This window comes from Gigantopelta aegis, chromosome 7 (assembly GCF_016097555.1).
Source record: "Gigantopelta aegis isolate Gae_Host chromosome 7, Gae_host_genome, whole genome shotgun sequence".
In the NCBI taxonomy this organism is placed as follows: domain Eukaryota; kingdom Metazoa; phylum Mollusca; class Gastropoda; order Neomphalida; family Peltospiridae; genus Gigantopelta; species Gigantopelta aegis.
The window spans coordinates 31,016,885-31,043,122 of NC_054705.1; the positions used below are offsets into that span (position 1 = coordinate 31,016,885).

The 26,238-nt window shown below is 38.1% G+C and overlaps 1 protein-coding gene across 1 annotated transcript in view; it reads left to right on the plus strand.

The window, feature by feature from the left end:
• The window catches only part of LOC121378021 (vacuolar protein sorting-associated protein 13B-like), a 92,560-nt gene that overhangs the window by 19,724 nt on the left and 46,598 nt on the right, over positions 1-26,238 (plus strand). Inside the window, exons 11-22 of the mRNA XM_041506118.1 lie at positions 1,829-2,007; positions 3,212-3,361; positions 3,994-4,143; positions 6,377-6,559; positions 7,581-7,774; positions 10,710-10,932; positions 12,165-12,382; positions 13,902-14,244; positions 17,853-17,967; positions 18,511-19,406; positions 24,462-24,576; positions 25,449-25,563. Coding sequence (XP_041362052.1) covers positions 1,829-2,007; positions 3,212-3,361; positions 3,994-4,143; positions 6,377-6,559; positions 7,581-7,774; positions 10,710-10,932; positions 12,165-12,382; positions 13,902-14,244; positions 17,853-17,967; positions 18,511-19,406; positions 24,462-24,576; positions 25,449-25,563 — 2,881 coding nt within the window. The remainder of the gene's footprint in view (positions 1-1,828; positions 2,008-3,211; positions 3,362-3,993; positions 4,144-6,376; positions 6,560-7,580; positions 7,775-10,709; positions 10,933-12,164; positions 12,383-13,901; positions 14,245-17,852; positions 17,968-18,510; positions 19,407-24,461; positions 24,577-25,448; positions 25,564-26,238) is intronic.

Here is a 26,238-nt window from a genome sequence, read left to right on the forward strand (position 1 = left end):
ACATAAATACAGGCAAGATTTTAAACATTTACTTCTTGTATTTTCATTTAAGTCCGTGAACCTAAATACTGGCCAAATTTTGTTATTGTAGTCTAAAGAAGTTTAATCTAAATACTGTCAAGATTTTAATTACTGTAAAACGGGTATTATTCGCGGCAGTAAATTTTCGCGATATCAAAAATGCAGGCAGTTCGCTTTTTAAAATTTTCGCGGTGTCATGGTTTTTTGTTTTTTTTTTTTTGTTTTTTAAATTACTAACACGTAAAAAAAACATGGGCGTACATAGGGGGGGTTCAATGGGTTCGACCGAACCCCCCCTGAAATCACTTTTTTTATAATTTAATACATCTGACATTGATATCTGACATTATTTTATTTACTCAACATAGAAATATATGCCTAATATCTCTGCAATCTAGTTTGGAACCCCCCTTTTCAAAACTCAACATAGAAATATATGCCCAATATCTCTGCAATCTATTTTGGAACCCCCCTTTTCAAAATCCTATGTATGCCCATGAAAACTATACTTTGGTACATAACATTAAATCAACACTAGAGTGGTCAACAGAGGTATACGTAATATTATCCCTTTCTGAGCGACTCCGTTAAGTGCTGCAGCCACATGTCCAGCAGCGACCACACTGTGTGTACAATTAATGAAATTAATCCAGGAAGTGGTTCAATCAACTCTCCAGAAAGCGTGAAATAAAGACAAACACTTGTACTAGTAATCTTGTTTTAATGTTTAAACACCGGTTGTTAAAAACGTCTCACCTCTTTTGTTTTTGTCACTTGTCGATGACGTTTTTCCGGAAACCATTTGTGTCCCTTATTTTGATTGGCCAATTAAAAATGGCTCATTATACTAATTTCTAAATGTTTATTCACAGCTTAACAATACCAGTAAGAATGTCTGTTCCAAAAATCAACTACATTTATCATTCTTCACAAAAACAGTGTTATGGCAGGTTAAAAAAAACATGGACAAACCTGAAACTGTTGGTTTACCTGACCCTTCAACGTGTTTAACGATCGAAGAAGTTCAATCGACACAGGCCCGCCAATGATGCTGTTGATGAATTAAACACTTCTACAAATCGTAAATAAAAAACGGTGAATATAGACTGTATGATGCAGAACAGCATGCCAAAATTGCTAAACTGTTCGGGTGGGTTTCTTTTTTGTTCCAATGGATTTTATTGTTTGCGTAAGTGTAATTTTCGCGGCTAAATTAAAAACGCGAAAAACGCGAAAATTATACATTCGCGAATAATACCCGTTTTACAGTATTTACTTTTAATTGTGAGTCTACATTTATGTTTTTATGTGAGTCCCTTATGAGTTGGAGATGGTGGATGGGATTTAGCTCAGTCGGTTGAATGTTTGCCTGAGGTGCTTGCGTCACAGGATTGAACTACCTCAGTGGATCCATTCAGCTGATTGTTTTTTCCCCTTCCAACTAGTGCCGTGGGAAAGTACATATAAAAGCTCCCTTTCTACATTAGAAAATGTAGCAGGTTTTCTCTGATGACTATGTGTCAAACTTACCAAATGTTTGACATCCAATAGGTGATGATTAATCTAAACAAACTTTTTCGTTAGCATCAGCAAAAAATATAAGGATATCTGTTTAAATACTAAGGGTCATTTATATGTTTTTTTGTGATGCTGACTTCAAAAATACTTTTAAAATTTCCAACCATTGCATGGATCCTGTCCATTACAGATTTAATTAATTAATTCTATTTTTTTTTTTTTTTTTATTATTACACAACTGTTGTGTGTCAAGGACATGATTAACATGAGTATAAATTTATGTTTGCAGGAAAAACTCGTATCTGCCTTTGACAGACCAAATGTTTGAAATTTCCCAACTGTCTGTAAACATGTCGAAGGCAAGCATTCTTTTGACTGTGAGAATCATATCGTCATGGCTACAGGAGACACCCCGTCCATCTTGCTTTAGTGAGGATAGTCTGTTGCAGGACCTCTTTCCAGAAACAGGTGAATTTGCTAAGTTGTTTTGTTTGTACTCCATCCAGATTCAGAATCGATCCCCATCGGAGGGCCCATTGGGATATTTCTCGTTCCAGCCAGTGCTTCACAACTGGTGTAACAAAGGCCATGGTATGTGCTATCCTGTCTGTGGGATGGTGCATATATGGTTAAGGACCACACAGATATTGAGAGAGGAAACCTGCTGTCGCCACTTCATGAGCTACTCTTTTCGATTAGCAGCAAGGGATCTTTTATATGCACCATCCCACAGACAGGGTAGTACATACCACGACCTTTGATATACCAGTCATGGTGCATTGGCTGAAACGAGAAATAGCCCAATGGGCCCACCAACGAGGATCGATCCCAGACCGACCGCGCATCGAGCGAGCACTCTACCACTGGGCTACGTCCTGCCCCCAGAATCACAAGCTAAATAGCAGATGAAATAATTATACATACATCTGTGTCTTGAAAAATTACCTGCATTTTTTTGGTGGTTCTATCAGGTGAATTTCTATTTCACCGACTAGGTCGAAAACAGTTTGTGCCCTAAATGGCATTTGGGAAATTAAGACTACATGTCAAAATTACAAAATGTCTGACATCCAGTAGCTGATGATTAATTAATCAATCAATGTGGTCTTGTGGTTTTAAACAGAAAAAACAAAAATCCCATTGCTGCTACTGGAAAAAGGTGCTCCAGTGGTGGTGTTAAACAAAACAAATTTAATGTGCCATTTATTGAGGTCAGGCTATTAATAGGTTTTCTAGATTATGGTAGTCCGACTCCCATGGCTAGTGATATTCAGTGTTGGGCTAGTAAATAACTACTGTTACCATGCCCGACGGCTAGTGAAAAAAAAGAAGAAAAGAGTCAAATGTTGCAGTTAAGTCTATTTTGTAAATATGTATATCCTGCTCTCACCCTACCCCCCCACCCCCAATGTTAGTATTTTTAAGCTCTATCTCCCTCTTTAGATAACATCCAGTTATTACTATTATTTAGTAAAATTGTATTAACTTAAAGTAAAGTAGGGCTAGTGAATTTTTTATCATGGCTAGTAAATTTTTAAAATCACTGATCCTATGGCTAGTGGATTTTATAAAAATTCTAGAAGCCCTAGGCTAAGTTAAATTAATTAAGTTAATTTTCCAGTGCCTGCAGCTTGATACTGTATGTTGCTTTAACTTTTTTTAATGTTTGCAGATCACAATGTAATTCCGGTGCCGAAGACGCGACAGATGCCGATGTTGGAGGTCGTGGTTGGTGGTGTACAGCTGAAGACATGCTCCACGCCTGTTGTTACCGCCTACACAGGAAACTTGGCATCGCTCCAAGTGATGTTTTATGCAAAAGGTATTGCATGCACGATTCTTGGGGTGTGACGTAGCCCGGCGGTAAAGTGTCCGCCTGATGTGCGGTCGGTGTGGGATCGATCCCCATCATTGGGCTCTTTCTCATTCCAGCCAGTGGTATAACGTCAAATATTAATGCATTCAATAAAACTTTAGTATAAAATTGCTTCACTACACTTAGCAATTTTATACAATTTGTGACTGTTATACATCGATAAATTCACAAAAAATGACAAACAATTTTTAAAATTTGTTTTCACTGTTTAAGTCACAAATTTAATATAAAATCGCTTCACTACGCTGAACAATTTTATATAATTTGTTACTGTTATACACTGATAAATTCACAAAAAATTACAAACAATTTTTGAAATTTATTTTCACTGTTTGACAGTCACATATTTAGTATAAAATCACTTCACTATGATATGCGATTTTATATAATTTGTGACGATTATTCATCGATAAATTCACAAGAACTGACAGACTTTTTAAAATTTGTTTTCGCTGTTTAACAGTCACAAATTTAGTATAAAATCGCTTCATTATGCTAAGTAATTTTATGTAATTTGTGACCATTATACATTGATAAATTCACAAAAAAACCCAACAAACAATTCCTAAATATTTCAGACCTGGTTCAGCCTCTGATGTCTGGTCCGTCCGATACGTCACTGCTGCACACACCAGGCTATTTCAAACACAAGTTACCTCGTACTGATGTCACGACTGATCTCTTTTCCTTCACTCTGCAGCTGCCGAAAAACACCAGTATGTTGGAGGGTAAGTTCTTACTTCAATAACATCTATTTCATGATCCATTCCTTGACGTGGTGAGATAGCTTGTATGTCTCTGTGATCCAGAGAGCTATACCAACAGCAGCTTCAGCTCCTAGTATAGTCACTCAAGCTGGATTGGCTAAAGGGTAGAGTCTAGACTAATATGGAACACTGTGGGTCACCCAAGCTGGATTGGTCACAGGGTAGAGGTTATACTAATATAGATCACTGTGGGTCATCCAAGCTGGATTGGTCAAAGGGTAGAGGCTATACTAATATGGATCACTGCGGATCACGCAAGCTGGATTGGCCAAAGGGTAGAGGCTAGACTAATATGGATCACTGTGGGTCACCCAAGCTGGATTGATCAAAGGGTAGAGGCTAGACTAATATGAATCAATGTGGGTCACCCAAGCTGGATTGGTCAAAGGGTAGAGGCTAGACTAATATGGATCACTGTGGGTCACCCAAGCTGGATTGACCAAAGGGTAGAGGCTAGACTAATATGAATCAATGTGGGTCACCCAAGCTGGATTGGTCAAAGGGTAGAGGCTATACTAATATGGATCAGTGCGGATCACGCAAGCTGGATTGGCCAACGGGTAGAGGCTAGACTAACATGGATCACTGTGGATCACACAAGCTGGATTGGTCCAAGAGTGGAGGCTCGACTAATATGGATCACTGTGGGTCAACCAAGCTGGATTGGTCAGAGGGTGGAGGCTATACTAATATGGATCACTGTAGGTCTGCCAAGTTGGATGGGTCAATAGGTAGAGGCTGACTAACATGGATCACTGCTGAAGACTGATGAGCTGGGTCAAGCTACTTGTAGGGTGGCAACTAACCACAGCTTAATACACATTCACTTCATTTGAAGAACAAGAAAACGACTTCAACAATATAGCCTATGAACTACTTTAGGCTCAAGTGGTGGGACGTAGCTCAGTGGTAAAGTGCTCACCTGATGTGTGGTCAGGTTGGGATCGATCCCCGTCGGTGGGCCTGTTGGGCTGTTTCTCGTTTCATTCAGTGCACCGCGACTGGTATCACAACGGCCGTGGTTTGTGCTACCTTGTCGGTGGGATGGTCCCTTCCTACTAATGGAAAAATGTAGCGGGTTTCCTCTCTAAGACTATATGTAAAATAATTACCAAATGTTTGACATCCAGTAGCTGATGATTCATAAATCAATGTGCTCTAGTTGTATCATTAAATGAAAGAAACTTTAACATTTTGGCTCTCCTCATGATATAAATATCAAAGGCCATGATATGTGCTGTCCTGTCTGTGGCAAAGTTCATATTAATTGCTGAATCCATTTACTGATTGGGTTTTTTCCATCCCAATCAGTACCCCATGACTGGTATATCAAAGGCCATGGTATCTGCTGTCCTGTATGTGGAAAAGTGCAAATTAAAAATCCAGGCTTGGAGCATTCACTTGGGTCGAAGGATTGAATCCTGTCTGTGGCAAAGTTCATATGAATTGGTTAACCCATTTACTGATTGTTTTCCTTTCTATCCTGATCAGTACCCCACAACTGGTTTATCAAATGCTGTGGTATATGCTGTCCTGTCTGTGGGAAAGTGCATAATATAAAAGATCCTTTAGCACTTTCTCTTGGGTCAAAGGATCGAGTCCTCTCTGTGGACCCATTCTTGGATTGTTTTCTTCTCCGTCCTGATCAGTACCTCACAACTGGTATATCAAAGGCCGAGGTATATACTGTCCTGTCTGTGGGAAAGTGCATATAACAGATCCTTAGAGCATTCACTTGGGTTGAAGGATCAAATACCCTTAGTGGACCCATTCTCTGGTTTTTTCCCCATCCTAATCAGTACACCATTACTGGTATATCAAAAGCCATGGTATGTGCTGTGCTGTCCTGTTTGTGGTAAAATGCAAATTAAAAATACAGGCTAACGTAGGTTGAAGGATCAAATCCCCTCTTTTGACCATTCTCTGATTGTTTTTAATTCCATCTTCATCAGTACCCCACAATTTGAAATATCAAAAACCGTGGTATATGCTGTCCTGTCTGTAGGAAAGTGCATTTAAAAATCCCTTGCTGCTGCTGAAAATATATATGGCTGATTTCCTCCAAAGATTGCATGTCAAAATTACCTAATGTGTGATATCCAACAGCCAATGATTAATTAATCAATGAGCTCAAGTGGTGTCATTAAACAAAACAAACTTTAATGTAACTCAATTTATTGTTTTGTTTATTCAGCTCCTGCCTTGATACTGCTTAACATGGAAGGTTTGGTAATCAACCTTGACCCTTTAGTCATAGACTGGTTTTCCTACGAGTCTCACCTTCAGCCTAGTGCCACAAAGCGGGAGGAGAGGTCAGTCACAGTTGACCTTGCCCTTGCTCAAGCAGCCTCACCTTTACAAGGAAATATTTCTCAAAGTAAGTATGCTTGAAATTTTCTCTATTACACAAAACTACGAACAGTAAATTTCACTTAACTGTTTGATAACACAATGGATTGGATAGCTAATGTTTGAAGTGTATTGATTGAATATATTTGATTTGTTTCGCATGGACAGTAGTGTGTTTTAGTGTTATTCGAATGGCATGTGGTGCATTGAGCAGGGATTTATCCAGGCGTTCTGTGGGTCCGAACATGGGGCTTCTTCCCAAAAGAAAGTGGCACTGAAAATTCCGTCAAACAAAACTCGTCAGTTTACAAATAATTTACGGAAAATGTAAGTGCCTACAAATTTGCACTGAAATAAAGAAAACGTGAATGTAGACAATTTACTGACAGAATTAAGTGATTAATGTCCCAGGGATTTTTCCAGGCGTTCTGTGGGTCCGAACATAGGCTTCTTCCCAGAAGAAAGTGGCACTGAAAATTCCCAAATTGCTATCCACAAATTCCCAATAAAAATATTTAATTATGTCTGTTCTAATAAATTGATTTAACAGTGGTGTACTGCATCATTCAGTGGACTGAAAAAATATCCCAAGTATGAATTAGGAGATAACCATATGGAGTTTTTAGATTTGTGGGTGTTACTGTCTATTTGATCCCGCAAATGTCATTTTTGACCAACGGCGTTAGCCTCATGTAAAAAATGAAACATTTGCAGGCATCAAATAAACAATAACACCCGTAAATCTAAAAACTCAATATGGTTATGTCCATTGTAAACTAAATAGTTTTGCTACAGAACTAACTGTATATTTGGTATTTCTTGAAAAAAATACCTGGCTACAATCTAACTGTAGACCCTTGAATAGTCAACTTTGCCAGTTCCAATTGCTAATGATGTCACTTTCTAATGACGCCATTAGCTTTCCGGGTTGTATTTTCATTTGTTCCTGGAAAAAGAATGTAATTAACCAATCACAATACAGAACACTTTACAATTCTTTATTAAAAGGTGTGTAGTTTTATATTGTAATGATTTAAATTCTTGTTTAGTTTCAGTACATTCCAGCAGCTCTTTAACCAACCCGACTGGATCGCGGCCTCTAGAACAGTCACACACACAAACTCCCTCCCAAGTTGTCTCCCCTAGAGAACTCGACGCTGAGGCTTCAGAACTAACAACAGCAGATGGATTCGGAAGAAAAATGGCCGTCTGGTTTCCATTACTGCGGATGTTGCATGTTCAGGTATAATTATAGTAATTTCACAGCAGTTGTTTGATATGTGTGATGTGATTTGATCATGAAGGTGATGTAATTATTTGATTTTTGCCTGGTAATTTGATGATACCGTATTTGACCGGAAATAAGCCCAGGGGGCCAAGACAACTCATTGTGAGCTTAGCATGGGGTGGGCTTATTCCCAGACAAGGGGCCAGTTTTGTTGAGAAAAAAAAGAGATAATAATTAAAATAAATAATAATAATTAAATGAACTAGGAAGAAAACAAAAAACGTTCAGTAGCATATCTATTAATTAGTGTTCCATTTGTTATTAATAAATAATAATTGTTTATTAATTAAATTGTGGGTTTTTTACTAGTATCTAATTATCAGAAACACACCTTCTATGTTACAATTACTTACCAGTGAGGTTTATTTACATCCAAAATTTAATGCTGAGAAGACTTAAAACAACATCAATTAACAACAAACTCAATAGCGTATACACGTTTCTGACACAGGCAGCCAGCTTACACTACAAAAAATTGTCAATCTAAGGTCATTGTTCTTAGCCAATCAGAATATGGTATTTGCTTAATTAGCATTAACTGCGGACCCAGTGTGGTGGTAAAAATAGACATTGGTTTTTAGTTCATACTTGGGCTTGGATACTTCAAAGAAATACTGCAGGCATGAAATTGAAAACAATGTTACACACTGTTATTGTTAGACTGCTAAATCTCACTGGTGGTAAAATATTGTGTTACATTTGTGTTTAATTATCTGCAGGAGGTATGACCTTTTAAATGAACTTTGAGCAAACTTGCAATTTCGAGTTATTTATAAGGTGACGAAGTTGGGTGTGGGCTTATTTACGAATGAGGGCCTAATTTCTTAAATGCTATCAAAACGGAGGGGGGCTTATTCAAAGACATGGTCTTATTTCCGGTCAAATACGGTAATAGTGACGTAAATATTTGAAATGTGGGATGTTTTATTTGTGTGGGGGATGTAGCCCAGTGTTAAAGCACTCGGCTGTGTGCAGTTGGTCTAGAATCAATCCCCATTAATGGGCTCATTGGGCTATTCTCGTTTCAGCAAGTGCACCATGACTGGTATATCAAAGGCTGTGGTATGTGCTATCCTGTTTGTGGGATGGTGCATATAAAATATTCCTTCTGCTAATGGGAAAATGTGGTGGGTTTCCTCTCTAAGCCAACTCGTCAAAATTACCATATGATGTGTGGGACGGGACGTAGCCCAGTGGTAAATCGCTCGGTCTGGAATCAATCACTGTTGATGGGCTCATTGGGCCATTTATTGTTCCAGTCAGTGCAACACAATTGGTATATCAAAAGCTGTGGTATGTGCTATCCTGTCTGTGGGATGGCACATATAAAAGATTCCTTCTGCTAATGGGAAAATGTGGCAGGTTTCCTTTTCTAAGACTACATGTCAAAATTACCAAATGATGACAAGAATTGCTGAAATTATATTAAAAAAAAATTGTAGATTAATGTGAAGAACTGAATTAACTATTGTATGTATTTTATACTGACTAGGTGAATATGAAGAACTGAATTAACTGTTGTATATTTTTTTAATGACTAGGTGAATATGAAGAACTGAATTAACTGTTGTATATTTTTTTAATGACTAGTTGAATACGAAGAACTGAATTAACTGTTGTATATATTTTTTATTGACTAGGTGAATGTGAAGAACTTAATTAACTGTTGTACATTTTTTATATTGACTAGGTGAATGTGAAGAACTGAATTAACTGTTGTATATATTTTTTATTGACTAGGTGAATGTGAAGAACTTAATTAACTGTTGTATATTTTCTATATTGACTAGGTGAATGTGAAGAACTGAATTAACTGTTGTATATATTTTTTATTGACTAGGTGAATGTGAAGAACTTAATTAGGGCAACGACCCCAGTATTCGACCACTTAAGAAAGAAAGGATTATAACATATTCATTTTATTGGCATTTGCTAATATTTGTTTTTCTTCGTAAATACTTACTGGCAATGCTATTCATTGAATAGACCCAAGTTTTGTTCATGCAGTATACGCCGACTAGAGTAGGTTTGAGTGCCGCAAGGAACAGTGTGCAGTATTCGACCAGCTGACCTTGTATTCGACCACTTTCTAATTAACTAATAAAACTAAACTTTGAAGTTTATTTTATAGTAAATGCAGCATATATCAAACAACTAAGTCCAAAAAGTGTTGATTTTAACAACTGTAACATATATTCATGCATTTACGCATGCAAGCACATACTTATAAACACATTCACACACGCACAATTACTTTCTGGTGAACAGTCTCTTTGGTCCAATCTCAATTTACAAATAATGATATTAGATTGAAAATAAAAGAAAACATAATTGTGTAAGTCCTGACAAACAGCACCAAAATACATAAAATTAGTAAATTTGTGGTTCTTGGGAGTTTATTTTGGGAATGTATCCTCAAGCTTTTCTATTGGTCGAATACTGGAGCAACCCTCTCTATCATATGCCATTATTTGATCACGTGGTCACGTGATTGAAATTATAATGACTGAGGTCACATTGCATTGCCAGCTCCATTTGATTATAAATAATAACATTAAACACATTTTCAAAGATTTCAAATGGATTAAAAGTATTGCATATGTTCACGGGATGTTGGATGGTATAATAGCATGCTATAAAAATGGCTGTATATTATCACTATAGCTGATGAATATATACTTACGTTCATTCACATGGTTATCGTCTGCTATTGCATTTCCGGAAGAAAGAATGTTCACCCTGTCATGTATGTTCAAAATACGTTGGGAAAATCTATATACTATTCAGTTTAAACGAGTATAGTAATTAAATAAATACACTGGTTGAATACTGGGTACTGGTCGAATACTGGGGTCACTGCCCTAACTGTTGTATATTTTTTATTGACTAGGTGAATGTGAAGAACTGCTGTGTGTTTCTGCCAGAAACCACACCCTGTGTCACTGAACCGACGATGGACATTCCCGCAGATTTCTCTGCCACGTTCCAAGATGGCTGCTGCCCAAACACTCTAGTCATATGTCTGCCATCATTCAGTATACACAGTTCGGGGCTCAAGGTCGTGCCCTTGGTGCAAGACATTCCAATAACAGCGATTGGCGAATCCCTTGTTGGTACGGAAATAATTAAAGATGCGCAATATAACCAGTGTACCTATATACCACAGTATAAATTTTGAACAATACGTATCACAGTATTTGTTTAGTGTACTGGTATATTGCACTTGTATCTATTTTTCACTTGTGTTAGTATACACGTATTATAGATTCAAGCAAAAACTACCAGTTTATGAAAAGGAAAAATAGCTTCACATTTTATACATGTACAGGAAATTGGGGCACTTTATAAATTCTAATAATTGAGAGTTTGTCTTCACAATAAATCATGGTACATAGACCCATCTCTATAAATAATATAGACATTTTTTAACTCTGACAATGTCAGCTTATGAAATGTTGGTTAGAATTACATTTGTACTATGATAAAATTGATTAAATGGTGTAAATAAGAAAGAATGGTAACTTTATTATATTTTAACTGTTATTTATAAATAAAGGCTATTTCATGGGGGTTTTCAAATAAGAATTTTATGTCAATGAGTGATGTGTGAAAACCATATTTTCACAAATTGTGAAAATATGATTTTTACACATCACAAGTTTAAAAAAGAGGCATGAAGGCAACTTACTTTCTATAAAGGTTTCTCAGACAAAAAGATTACACTTTGGTGCCATAATCTCTATTTTATGAAGTTGATTGGCTAAGGACATAAATTTAATAATAACTGGTACTAAGTTTGTTATTCTATTTATTACCTTAGTTGTTTTTGTTTTGTTTAAGAACTTTCTATTTTCATTATGACTACATTTATATAAAAACAATTTGAACAGATTTACACACTATTCTGAGTATTACTATAACTGTATTTTATTCACGATCACAGATAATATTTAAAAACCAAAAGTTATATTTATTCTGTCCAAAAATGTATTATGAATTGTATTAAAATAGCATTTTATTTCAAATTTAAAAATTAAAACTGGGATGTAAATGTAAACCCTTTAAAGTACGTAACATCATTGTGTTTTCGTTTGCCATATTGTGATGATGTCATATTTAGTACTGGCAAAGTCATTGCTTTGTATACATCAAATCGTCCAATAATACTGAACTTTACACTAATGCATAATAATTTCTCAGTGAGAAATTATTCTTTTTATTTTCCCAGTTATGAATGCCCGCTGGGACAATAAAATGTGTTTAATGTGTGCGTTGTTAGATAAAAACATTCCTTTCTTCCTTTCTTTTATGGTCATCCCTGTTAAATTAACTTTTGTCATTCCAGGAGACAAGCTACCATGGACCTTCAAGCTGCACAACCTTGCAGTGTATACCGTCCATTTGTCCGGTCACTGCTGGTCAGTGTGTAAGCCGCTGGATATTACGTCCACCCTGGGGGTCACCTGCAAGTACAACCCCCCAACCTCGGACAACATCACATCGCTCGGGCTGTGTCTGCATGTGGACACTCAGCAACCAACGATAGCAATTTCCAAACAACAGGTTGGCATTTTGATTAACTAATTTTATGAAACAAATATAAGGGCTTCTCAACTAGATACACTGTTTTTAATAACCATAGAATCAAATCACCTCGGTGGACCCATTCGCTGATTAGGTTTGTCCCAAGGAACGGGACGTAGCCCAGTGGTTAAGTACTCGCCTGATGCGTGGTCGGTCTAATATCGATCCATGTCTGTGGTTCATTGGTCTATATCTCATTCCAGCCAGTTGGTATATCAGAGGCTGTGGGATGTACTGGGATGGTACATATAAAAAGATCCCTTGTTACCAGTGGAAAAAATGTAGCAGGGTGTATACTGCCAAATCAAATCCCATAGATAACAATAGTAACATATATGGCTAAAACTCCTACCGGCAGCGTATCAATCGACATAAACGCCACAGATATAAATACTACCACTCCTCACCTTTAAAATGAATCAGAAAAAATTGGGGGTCAAGCTGCTCATTTTTGAGATAACGGGTGGCGTATACGACTACCCTAGTTCCGCACAAAATTAGAGTACTTTTTTTTACAGGTACCCCATACATGTTTCAAGCACAAGGCTACTTGACACAGTGGTACTAGATGGAATAAAATTGCATACATTTTTTGCCCAGATGAAACTATTTTTTTTATAACCAACACACTTACATTTATCACCAATCATAGGACTTGTGGTGTTCACTTCTCTATCAAAAGTTGGGTGCACCTCGAACTTTGACCCAGCCAGAGGTTATTTGGTTTAGTACTACCAGCAGGTTTTATCTAAGACATTGAGTCAGAATTATCAAATGTTTAACAGCAACCGATGATCAATAAATGATGTAGATGTCGGAGATTTCTGACTCTTACAGGATTAATGCAGGTTTGTAATGCGCCCACCTGATGTGCAGTCAGTCTAGGATTAATCCCTGTCGGTGGACCCATTGGGCTATTTCTCATGTACCACGACTGCTATATCAAAGGCTATGGTATTTGCTATCCTGTCTGTGGAATGGTACATATAAAAGATCCCTTGCTACTAATGGAAAAATATAGCTATATGTATTTCTTGTTCCAGCCAGTGCACCACAACTGGCATATCAAAGGCTGTGGTATGTGCTATCCTGTCTGTGGGATTGTGTGTATAAAATATCCCTGACTACTAATGGAAAAATATAGTGGGTTTGTTTTGCAAGACCAAACGGTAATTATATCAGAATTACGAAATGTTTGACATTCAATAGCCGATGATTAATAAATCAATGTGCTCTAGTGGTGTCGTTAACTTTAACTTTTATCCATAACAAGGCACAAATTGCCCATAGGTTACATTACGAACTGTCATGCATGCCAAAATTTAAAATTTACAAACTTAAGAATCATCAGAACTTTATTCAGTATGCAAAGATAATTAATGAGTTCCGGTTACCCAAGATTTCGAAATATTTTTCCCTGCATAATATCCATGTCATAAACCCATTGGCTATTTTGGTGTATTAACCCGGCTCTAACGTTTTGTTTTTATTTTATCAGTTTCAACTTTGCTCAGCACTGATAACCCATCTGACCGGTGCCGTGACTCGAACTCGTGCTCTGATCTCGCACGTTGATAAAACACTCCAGCTGAGCAAATCATCACCCAGTGATTCGCAGCCATCGATGGGCTCTCCCGTGAGGAAGACAGAAACAGTCGCTTCGTGTGACAACGACGTACTGACGACAGAAGTGTCGGAGGAAACGTCGCGAGAGGAGACCCCCGTCCCTGAATGCAGCGACAGTCCTGCAGTACACAGCATCAAACTGTCACTGTGGACGCAGCTCCTCATGCCAAAGATAGAAGTGAAGTTTTACGGACATGACAGCATATCGTCCAAAAGTAAGCAGTCACAGTTTTCTGCCTGTCACAGACTTTGCTTTTTAATGGGAGCCATAACTCTGGCTCCCCAACACTCCCTTGAAACTAGTTCAAGGAGAGTAAATTTTTATCTCCCCGTAGTATGTTAATAATAAAAAAAAGTACTATGAATGGATTAAATATTAATGCACAGTATGGTAATATCTCAAATAGCTCCCAATAATCTTAAGTTGGAAGAGTAGTTAATTACTGATTTTCATGACGAGGTCAGAGGTCAGTAAAGGTTGTACACGACGATTTACTTTTCAAGCATTTCAATACAATTTCTATGTCAGAATATACTCTTCAAAAAAAGAAACGCAAAAGGGTACAAATGGGTTATAACTCCGATTTTATGTTTCCTACCGGTTCATGCTTTGTGAATATAAGGTCATTGCATGTCCCAAACACATTCCCACGGTTACATTCGATAAAACGCAGCTACTGTACAATAAAGTTCCAAAATGTGAATATTCGCAAAAACGCAGCCACGTGCAAACCATATCACTACTGCACGTGCGTTGTCTGCACGTGCAACATGAACACCGACAGTTTAAAAGTGCAGGGTGTTCGCTTGCCTGGCCTCTGTATCTGGCCGACAGTTGACAATCCAGGACATGCCACGTCTCAGTGAACCGCAGAGAAACAATGCCATCGGCCGACTAGACGCAGGCGAATCCAGAACGGCCGTTGCCAGGGCATTCCATGTGTCCCCAAGCACCATCTCCAGACTGTGGGACCGTTACCAGCAACATGGATCAACACGTGACCTCCCTAGATCCGGTCGACCACGGGTCACTACCCCCGGGCAGGACCGCTACATCCGGGTACGCCACCTTCGGGAACGATTGACTACTGCCACCTCCACAGCCGCAGCAATACCAGGTTTGCGCAGGATATCCGACCAGACCGTACGGAACCGCCTACGTGAGGTAGGAATTCGTGCCAGACGTCCAGTTCGAGGTGTCATCTTAACACCACAACACCGTCGACTCCGACTGCAGTGGTGCCAGATTCATCGACAATGGCCTCAACTGCGATGGAGACAGGTGTGGTTCAGTGACGAGTCCCGATTTCTGCTCCGACGTCATGATGGAAGATGTCGTGTGTATAGGCGTCGTGGTGAACGTTATGCGGCAAACTGCGTGCAGGAAGTGGACAGATTCGGCGGGGGTAGTGTCATGGTGTGGGCAGCCATCTCACACACTGGCATAACTGACCTGGTCCACGTGCAGGGCAACCTGAATGCACAGGGCTACATTGACCAGATCCTCCGGCCACACATCGTTCCAGTTATGGCCAACGCCAACGCAGTGTTCCAACATGACAACGCCAGGCCTCACACAGCACGTCTCACAACGGCTTTCCTACAGAACAACAACATTAATGTCCTTCCTTGGCCATCGATATCACCGGATTTGAACCCAATTGAGCATCTATGGGACGAGTTGGACCGACGCCTCCGACAGCGACAACCACAGCCCCAGACCCTGCCCGAGCTGGCAGCAGCCTTGCAGGCCGAGTGGGCCACCATCCCCCGGGACGTCATCCGTACTCTGGTTGCTTCAATGGGCAGGCGGTGCCAGGCAGTTGTCAACACACGCGGAGGCCACACCCGGTATTGACTCCAGATGACCTTGACCTTGGTGGTGTGTCCTATCACTTACTCACAATGGACTAGAGTGAATTGTGAACAATCCTGCAACATTTGGTAATTATCGGACTCACCATTCAATAATTAAATCAATTCTCCAAATGTTACGACAATGTGGTTTTGCGTTTCTTCTTTTGAAGAGTATATATTCTGTGAAAAATAGAACATCGTCATGAGGTCTACATAACTGCTAATTTTTGGCAGTACAATCTCTTGGTAACTACCAAGCAAAAAATCAATGTAAGTTGATCTCAAACATTTTGAGCACTGCCTCATTTTAAATAAAACAGAAAGCCACAGTAAGTCTTTGAATATGTAGTTGGTAGCTGGGGTAATAAATATTTAGTAATTTTAGGATGTTAAACGAGCTTCTATTTTGTATCATTTTATGTCCCAAGTGAAATCATTTTCAGTTGTCATTTTATGAGGGACATAAACATGATTCGAAATGGTAGCGAGTTTAATATCCTATTTATTACCCATAATCGATCTTAATTTATATCACTCATCTCGTTTGGTTGGCGTTCCTGTAAGATTGTAGTGCGCCAATCGATGATGTCGAAGTGTTACGTTCCACTTGGCGTTCTAGTGGGACGTATCACTTTGATATGTACCAATGTATTTTTAGCCATATGGGTAATAATAACAAGTAACTTGTTTATTATTCTCTATAAAAGGCTCGAAAACGCCTCCCAAAAAGAGGGAGCAAGAGCTACATGTAATTGCCAATCAAAATACACAGAATGCTTTTTGATAATCGATTTCACAAGCAGCTTTAGCTTCTTATCTAAAAGCTTTGTACCACTATTACGAAATTAAGGCCAGCTATAGGACAACCAATATGAAATTAGATATCGCAAAAAATAAAAACAAAAATGAGTCTTTAAAATTTATATGAAATTAGAGTAAAGTTTTTATCAGTACAAGTTGTCTAGAAGTGTTTCTCAATTTCTAGCAGAAATTGCATCTCTTTCAACAAAATAAATTTCCAACCTGTTTCATGCAGTGTCCATTGAGTTATACACATATACTGACGTCCAAAAGAAACTATACCAATACTCTGATACTACGAAATATGTTGCATGTTTAACTCTTTCCGTCCCATTCTCGACTGCAGTCGAGACGCGACTGGTCTTCATGAACACAACTGTCAACATTCACAGGAGTTGTCTATCTTGATTCTGTGAACGCTAGAACATAGTAGAATGACAGTGTATTTTGTTGACTGGTATTCGTATTTAAGTTGTTATCGCAATATCGAAAAGAAAACAAAAACGGTCTAATTTTGTTGTAAACGTTATTGATGATGTAATGCGCACATGGGTTCGATTTCACGTTGTTTGTATAATTATTTCTTTTAAAACATATTGGAACATGAAAACTAAAGATTTGTAAAGGATGTATTCGCCAAAAATAACTGATAATACAGACTTTGAAGTAGATGATGGATGGGATTACTAGTCATCGATTGAAAGTGAAAATAAACTGTCATAAACAATGACGTCATAGATCATGATCGTAGGGTTTTTATTTTTAATTTTTTTAAATATTAATAACTTCTTCTGTAAATTTTATTTTGTTAATTAGACTCACTAATATTTCCTCTAAACTATGACGCACATCAAAATAGTGTTAAATTAATTGTTTTTTTTTACAATTTGAGGTTGAATATTGTTTTTTTTACAATTTGAGGTTGAATAATGTAGGTTCAAAATGACATATTTCACGTTGGAAAGCTGGGTGGATAAGAGTTAAAACACATATATTCATGAGAGTGGTGTTTTGGCATGGTGCAAACAAAATTTCATTCCTTAAAAGCAGAAACATATTTAAGCACCATTTTATTTCCATCATCCAAATTATAAAGAAAAATAAATCAATTTTTCTTGGTATAGTTTCTTTTGGATGTTAGTATAGTGTTGTTCTCTGCTTTCAGAAAGCTGTATCGTGATTGCTGCAGAAAATATTGCTCTGTCGGTTGACATTCAGACTGTCTATTCCAAGATCAAGACCAGCATTGAATTGTTCAGCATCAAACATTTCACGAAAAGGTTTGAATTTGATATTAATTACATCCTAGTATATAAACACAGCTTCCTGGACCCTTGCTTATAAAACTTTGTTTAGAGTCCAAACTCGATCTTTAATGACGTCACAAGGGCTGGACGTAGCCCAGTGGTAAAGCACTCGCTTGATGCATGGTCGGTTTGTGATTGATCCTCATCGGTGGGCCCATTGGGCTATTTCTCGTTCCAGCCAGTGCACCTTGACTGGTATATCAAAGGCCGTGGTATGTGCTATCTTGTCTGTGAGATGGTGCATATAAAAGATCCCTTGCTACTAATGGAAAAATGTAGCGGGTTTCCTCTCTTTGACTGTGTCAAAATGACTATATGTTTGACATCCAGTAGCCGATGATTGATAAATCAATGTGCTCTAGTGGGGTCATTGAACAAAACAAACTTCTATATAATGACTCTATTAGTCTTGAGTCCAGACTAAAAGTTTTATAAGCACCAGATATAATCTTATGATGGTAATATGGTTTTGCGTGTAGTCACACCTTTAATTGTTGTCTATTTTTTATCTTTCAGTGACGAGGTGTCGGATTGGTCCAATGGGCCGTGTGAAGGAATCATCCTTTCATGTCACGGCGACCTTTCCCGAGATCTACACATCATTTCAAACAAAGTCTGGTCGGCGGACACCCAGCCAGTTATCTCCCTTTACCCATCTCAGGACCCACAGCGAGATTCAAACAACGGCTTCCTGTCATTCACGTTCACTAAAGCTCTGTGTAAGAACGTCAAGAAACGGCTTCACAAACTCAACATCGACCTCACTGATTTGAGCGAGATTGAGTCTGAGGCGAACTTCAACGATTTGTATGCTCACCAGTACATGTCTGAAGTCTGTCTGCGCATCAACCCGTTCGACTTCGTCTTCTACGCTCCCATGTTCGAAACTCTCATCGATATTTTCGATTTTGTGCCGGCAGTCGTCAAAGGTTCAACTCTGCCGCATCGATCCACTCAGAACTTGTCTTACAAGTCGTCACAGAGGAAGAGAAAGCCACTGACGCCTCTGTTTGCTGCCCATGCCTTGCCCTTGCTGTATGCAACATTTGGATGTATCCGGATATTTTTACCTGAATCGGGACCATCCACAGTGACTGGTGAAGCAGTAAGAAGTAACAAGGAGACCGATACTGAGAGAGCAGTAAGAAGTAACAAGGAGACTGATACTGAGAAAGTAACAGCGGAGGAAGTTGTGGGTGACAGTGTCCAGACCACGTTGGATCACGACATGATTGTGATGCAGTTCCACTCCGTGCTTATTCAGCCTCACGCGGACAATCCGTTGCCACGGTACCCGGTTGAGAAGGAGCTGTACCACCGCGCGCTGGTCTGTGGTATGACTCACCAGCCCGGCTCGTCCGTGGAGGATCGCCAGTATCAGCTGGATATCCGAGGATTTTCTATGTCATCAGGTTTGTTGGTGTTCCTTATAATATTAGATTTGGCTCATTCGGTAGAGGACTCACTTGGTGTTTAGGTTGTAGGATCGAACCTGCCTGGTGGACTCATTGTTCGTGTCGGTTGGCCCATTGGGCCATTTCTTGTTCTACCCTGTGCACCACAACTAGTATATCAAAGGCTGTGGTATGTGCTATCCTGTCTATGGGATGATACACATAAAAGACCCCTAGCTACTAATTAATAGAAAAATGTATAAGTTTTCCTCTCTAAGACTATATGTCAAAATTACCAAATGTTTGACATCCAATAGCCGAGGATTAATAAATCAGTGGTGTCATTTTTAAAAACAAAACAAACTTTTAACTTTTCATTGTAGTATTAGATTTGGCTCATCGGTAGAGCACTCATTTTGATGTGTTTGGGTTGTAGAATCGAACCTGCTCGGTTAACCCATTGGGTTTTTCCTGTTCCAACCAGTATTCCACAACTGGTGCATCAAAATCTGTTGTAGGGCAGGACGTAGCTTTATGGTAGCACGCACTTGATGTGTGGTCAGTCTAGGATCGATCCCCATCAGTGGTGGACCCATTGGGCTATTTCTCTTTGCAGCCAATGCACCGTGACAGGTATATCAAAGGCCTGCCTGGGATGGTGCATATAATAGAACCCTTGCTACTAATGGAAAAATATAGTGGGCTTCCTCGCTAAGACTATTCGTAAGAATTACCAACTGTTTGACATCTAATAGACGATGATTCATAAATCATATAGTGGGCTTCCTCGCTAAGACTATTCGTAAGAATTACCAACTGTTTGACATCTAATAGACGATGATTCATAAATCAATGTGCTCAAATATAGTGGGCTTCCTCGCTAAGACTATTCGTAAGAATTACCAACTGTTTGACATGTAATAGACGATGATTAATAAATCAATGTGCTCAAATATAGTGGGCTTCCTCGCTAAGACTATTCGTAAGAATTACCAACTGTTTGACATCTAATAGACGATGATTCATAAATCAATGTGCTCAAATATAGTGGGCTTCCTCGCTCAAGACTATTCGTAAGAATTACAGCAGACCAACTGTTTGACATCTAATAGACGTTGATTCATAAATCAATGTGCTCAAATATAGTGGGCTTCCTCGCTAAGACTATTCGTAAGAATTACCAACTGTTTGACATCTAATAATTGACGTGCAACGTGAATTCAACTGTTTGACATTTAATAGACAATGTGCTCAAATATAGTGGGCTTCCTCGCTAAGACTATTACAAGGTAAGGGTATTGAATTACGTTACGTATTGTTAAACTGGGCTTCCTATTCAACATTAGCGTGCAGTACACATTGGCTTTGTAATAGACGATGATTCATAAATCAATGTGCTCAAATATAGTGGGCTTCCTCGCTAAGACTATTCGTAAGAATTACCACTGTTTGACATGTAATAGACGATGATTAATAAATCAATGTGCTCAAATAAGTGGGCTTCCTCGCTAGACTATTCGTAAGAACTGCAAATGACAGCCTAATAGACTATTATGGCGTAAATCGGGGTGTGCTCAAATATAGTGGGCTGCCCTCGCTGACTATTCGGGAAAGAATTACCAACTGTTTGACATCTAATAGACGTGTGATTCATAAATCAATGTGCTCAAATATAGTGGGCTTCCTCTAAGACAAAATCGCTAAGACTATTCGTAGGAATTATGTTTTTGTCCATAACTGAATGGGAGAAATACATTAAAGTGGACATCTAATTACCATTTTGAATGACGATGATTCATAAATCATATAGTGGGCTTCCTCGCTAAGACTATTCGTAAGAATTACCAACTGTTTGACATCTAATAGACGATGATTAATAAATCAATGTGCTCAAATATAGTGGGCTTCCTCGCTAAGACTATTCGTAGGAATTACCAACTGTTTGACATCTAATAGACGATGATTAATAAATCATATAGTGGGCTTCCTCGCTAAGACTATTCGTAGGAATTACCAACTGTTTGACATCTAATAGACGATGATAAATCAAATCATATAGTGGGCTTCCTCGCTAAGACTATTCGTAGGAATTACCAACTGTTTGACATCTAATAGACGATGATTCATAAATCAACTGGGCTTCCTCGCTAAGACTATTCGTAGGAATTACCAACTGTTTGACATCTAATAGACGATGATTCATAAATCATATAGTGGGCTTCCTCGCTAAGACTATTCGTAGGAATTACCAACTGTTTGACATCTAATAGACGATGATTCATAAATCATATAGTGGGCTTCCTCGCTAAGACTATTCGTAGGAATTACCAACTGTTTGACATCTAATAGACGATGATTCATAAATCATATAGTGGGCTTCCTCGCTAAGACTATTCGTAGGAATTACCAACTGTTTGACATCTAATAGACGATGATTCATAAATCATATAGTGGGCTTCCTCGCTAAGACTATTCGTAGGAATTACCAACTGTTTGACATCTAATAGACGATGATTCATAAACATATAGTGGGCTTCCTCGCTAAGACTATTCGTAGGAATTACCAACTGTTTGACATCTAATAGACGATGATATAGTGGGCTTCCTCGCTAAGACTATTCGTAGGAATTACCAACTGTTTGACATCTAATAGACGATGATTCATAAATCATATAGTGGGCTTCCTCGCTAAGACTATTCTACCAACGACATCTAATAGACGATGATTCATAAATCATATAGTGGGCTTCCTCGCTAAGACTAAGAATTACCAACTGTTTGACATCTAATAGACGCTTCCTCGCTGATTCGTAGGAATTAAATCAATGTGCTAAATCATATAGTGGGCTTCCTCGCTAAGACTATTCGTAAGAATTACCAACTGTTTGACATCTAATAGACGATGATTAATAAATCATATAGTGGGCTTCCTCGCTAAGATATCGTGGAATTACCAACTGTTTGACATCTAATAGACGATGATTCATAAATCATATAGTGGGCTTCCTCGCTAAGACTATGCGTAAGAATTACCAACTGTTTGACATCTAATAGACGATGATTCATAAATCATATAGTGGGCTTCCTCGCTAAGACTATTCGTAAGAATTACCAACTGTTTGACATCTAATAGACGATGATTATATAAATCACTGTTTGATAGACGATGCTAATAAAATATAGTGGGCTTCCTCGCTAAGACTATTCGTAAGAATTACCAACTGTTTGACATCTAATAGACGATGATTCATAAATCATATAGTGGGCTTCCTCGCTAAGACTATTCGTAGGAATTACCAACTGTTTGACATCTAATAGACGATGATTCATAAATCATATAGTGGGCTTCCTCGCTAAGACTATTCGTAAGAATTACCAACTGTTTGACATCTAATAGACGTTGATTCATAAATCATATAGTGCTTCCTCGCTACTATTCGTAAATCAATGTGCTAATAGACGATGATTCAATATAGTGGGCTTCCTCGCTAAGACTATTCGTAGGAATTACCAACTGTTTGACATCTAATAGACGATGATTCATAAATCATATAGTGGGCTTCCTCGCTAAGACTATTCGTAGGAATTACCAACTGTTTGACATCTAATAGACGATGATTCATAAATCATATAGTGGGCTTCCTCGCTAAGACTATTCGTAGGAATTACCAACTGTTTGACATCTAATAGACGATGATTCATAAATCATATAGTGGGCTTCCTCGCTAAGACTATGCGTAAGAATTACCAACTGTTTGACATCTAATAGACGATGATTCATAAATCATATAGTGGGCTTCCTCGCTAAGACTATTCGTAAGAATTACCAACTGTTTGACATCTAATAGACGATGATTCATAAATCATATAGTGGGCTTCCTCGCTAAGACTATTCGTAAGAATTACCAACTGTTTGACATCTAATAGACGATGATTAATAAATCATATAGTGGGCTTCCTCGCTAAGACTATTCGTAAGAATTACCAACTGTTTGACATCTAATAGACGATGATTAATAAATCATATAGTGGGCTTCCTCGCTAAGACTATTCGTAAGAATTACCAACTGTTTGACATCTAATAGACGATGATTCATAAATCATATAGTGGGCTTCCTCGCTAAGACTATTCGTAAGAATTACCAACTGTTTGACATCTAATAGACGATGATTCATAAATCATATAGTGGGCTTCCTCGCTAAGACTATTCGTAAGAATTACCAACTGTTTGACATCTAATAGACGATGATTCATAAATCATATAGTGGGCTTCCTCGCTAAGACTATTCATAGGAATTACCAACTGTTTGACATCTAATAGACGGTGATTCATAAATCATATAGTGGGCTTCCTCGCTAAGACTATTCGTAAGAATTACCAACTGTTTGACATCTAATAGACGATGATTAATAAATCATATAGTGGGCTTCCTCGCTAAGACTATTCGTAGGAATTACCAACTGTTTGACATCTAATAGACGATGATTCATAAATCATATAGTGGGCTTCCTCGCTAAGACTATTTGTAGGAATTACCAACTGTTTGACATCTAATAGACGATGATTAATAAATCAAAGTGATGTCGATAAACAAAACAAACTTTAACATTCATCGAAGACAATAAAGGGGGCGAGACGTAGCCCATTGGTAAAGCACTCACTTGATGTGCAGTCGGTCTGGGATCAATCCCAGTCAGTGAGCCCATTGGGCTATTTCACGCTCCAGCCAGTGCACCATGACTGGTACATCAAAGGCCGTGGTATGTGCTATCCTGTCTATGGGATGGTGCATATAAAAGATCCCTTGCTGCTAATTGAAAAGAGTAGCCCATGAAGTGGCAAGATACCAAGTTTTCTCCTTCAATATCTGTGTGGTCCTTAACCATATGTCTGACGCCATATAACCGTAAATAAAATGTGTTGAGTGCATTGTTATATAAGCTGTTTCCTTCCTTCCTTCCTTCCTTCCTTCCTTCGAAAACAATAAATGCAGTTACTTTACTTGACATTTATTTTTTCAACTATCCCTAGTGAAAGTTTAGTAACATGTATGTAAACTTTCCATTAAAAGGAAACTGGTCGAATCTTTTGGCTGAGTCGAAGAGACTAGGAAAAGAGAAAGCTGCTGCAACGTCGGGTGTTCAGATACCAGCACTGGAGTGGAACACCGTGTTCAGTTTGAGAGAGTGAGTAACGCCAATATATACACAGTTAATTAATGCACAAATACACCGATCGAGGCGGGATTGAGCTCAGTCATTTCAGGGCTCGCTACAGGTGCTTGCAGTGTAGGATCGAACCACCTCGGTGGATCCATTAAGCCAATTGTTTTTTTTCTCGTTCCAACCAGTGCACCACAACTGGACAAAGGCCGTGGTACAGGTATGTGGTTTTCTGTCTGTGGGAAAGTGCATATAAAAGATCCCTTGCTGTATTAGGAAAAATGTATTAGGTTTCCTCTGATGACTGCGAGTCATAATTACCAAATGTTTGATATCCAATAGCCGATGATTAATTAATCAATGTGCTTTAGTGGTGTTGTTAAACAAAACAAACTTCTTTTTTTTAAATGCAGTGATCAGTTTTGTTTTCAAGTCTGAACTACACAAGAAATTATAGTCACCATTTTCATGAATAGGAAACCAATGAATTGGCTTATAACTCTATAATGCAGGCTCTAACCTAGCTGGCGAAATTAAAGTTTTTTTTCGCCGAAAGTCTGCTCAAGTCGCCGAGGTATTAGCAGTAGTGAGAAGTCTAAATCACCGTAATATTTTGGACCTAATCCAGTATCGAAAACTAAATCACACAACAGAGGTCAAGACACCAACGTGTTATAGGGGATAGGGGAGTGATTAATTGCTACCCTAAGTTATATTATAAGGAACCATTTAACCATTTAAGATATTGCCATGTTGATACCATATAAATTCACATGCAAAGGTGAGATAAAAATTACTTTCTTTGAACTAGTGATGTGGAGCAAGAGTTAGCTCCCCTTAACTGGCGACGTCTGATGTTTGATGATTATAAAAATGGTGGTGTTATGCTTTTGTAGGGAGGACCATGAAGAGATCCAGCTCATACCGGTTGTGTCTGGTTGTGACCTGTGTGTTATCATGGCACCTGCGATAGTGTACGTGAAGAGAGGACAGCTGGATGTCGTCAGTGAGGTGATAATAATATTTTATTTATTACACTTCATATCTAACTTATCGTCAGTGAGGTGCTTATTAATCTTATATTTATCACAAATCATATCTAAATTATTGTCAGTGAGGCAATTACGAATATTTTATTTATCACAAATCATATCTAAATGATCGTCATTGAGGTGATTACGAATATTTTATTTATCACAAATCATATCTAAATGATCGTCATTGAGGTGATTACTAATATTTTATTTATTACACTTCATAACTAACTAATCTTTTATTTATCACACAAGTTCATATCTGACTTATTGTAAGTGAGGTGCTTATTAATATTTTATTTATCACACTTCACATCTAACTTACTGTCAGTGAGGTTGTTACTAATACTTTATTTATCACACTTCATATTGAACTTATTGCCAGTGAGGTGATTACTAATATTTTTTTTTTTTTTTTATCACACTTCATCAGTATGGTGATTACTAATATTTTATTTATCACACTTCATATCTAACTTATTATCAGTGAGGTGATTACTAATATTTTATTTATCACACTTCATATTTAACTTATCATCAGTGTGGTGATTACTAATATTTTATTTATCACACTTCATATTTATCATTGCCAGTTACTAATATTTTATTTACACCTCATATCTAACTTATCATCAGTGAGGTTCTACTAATG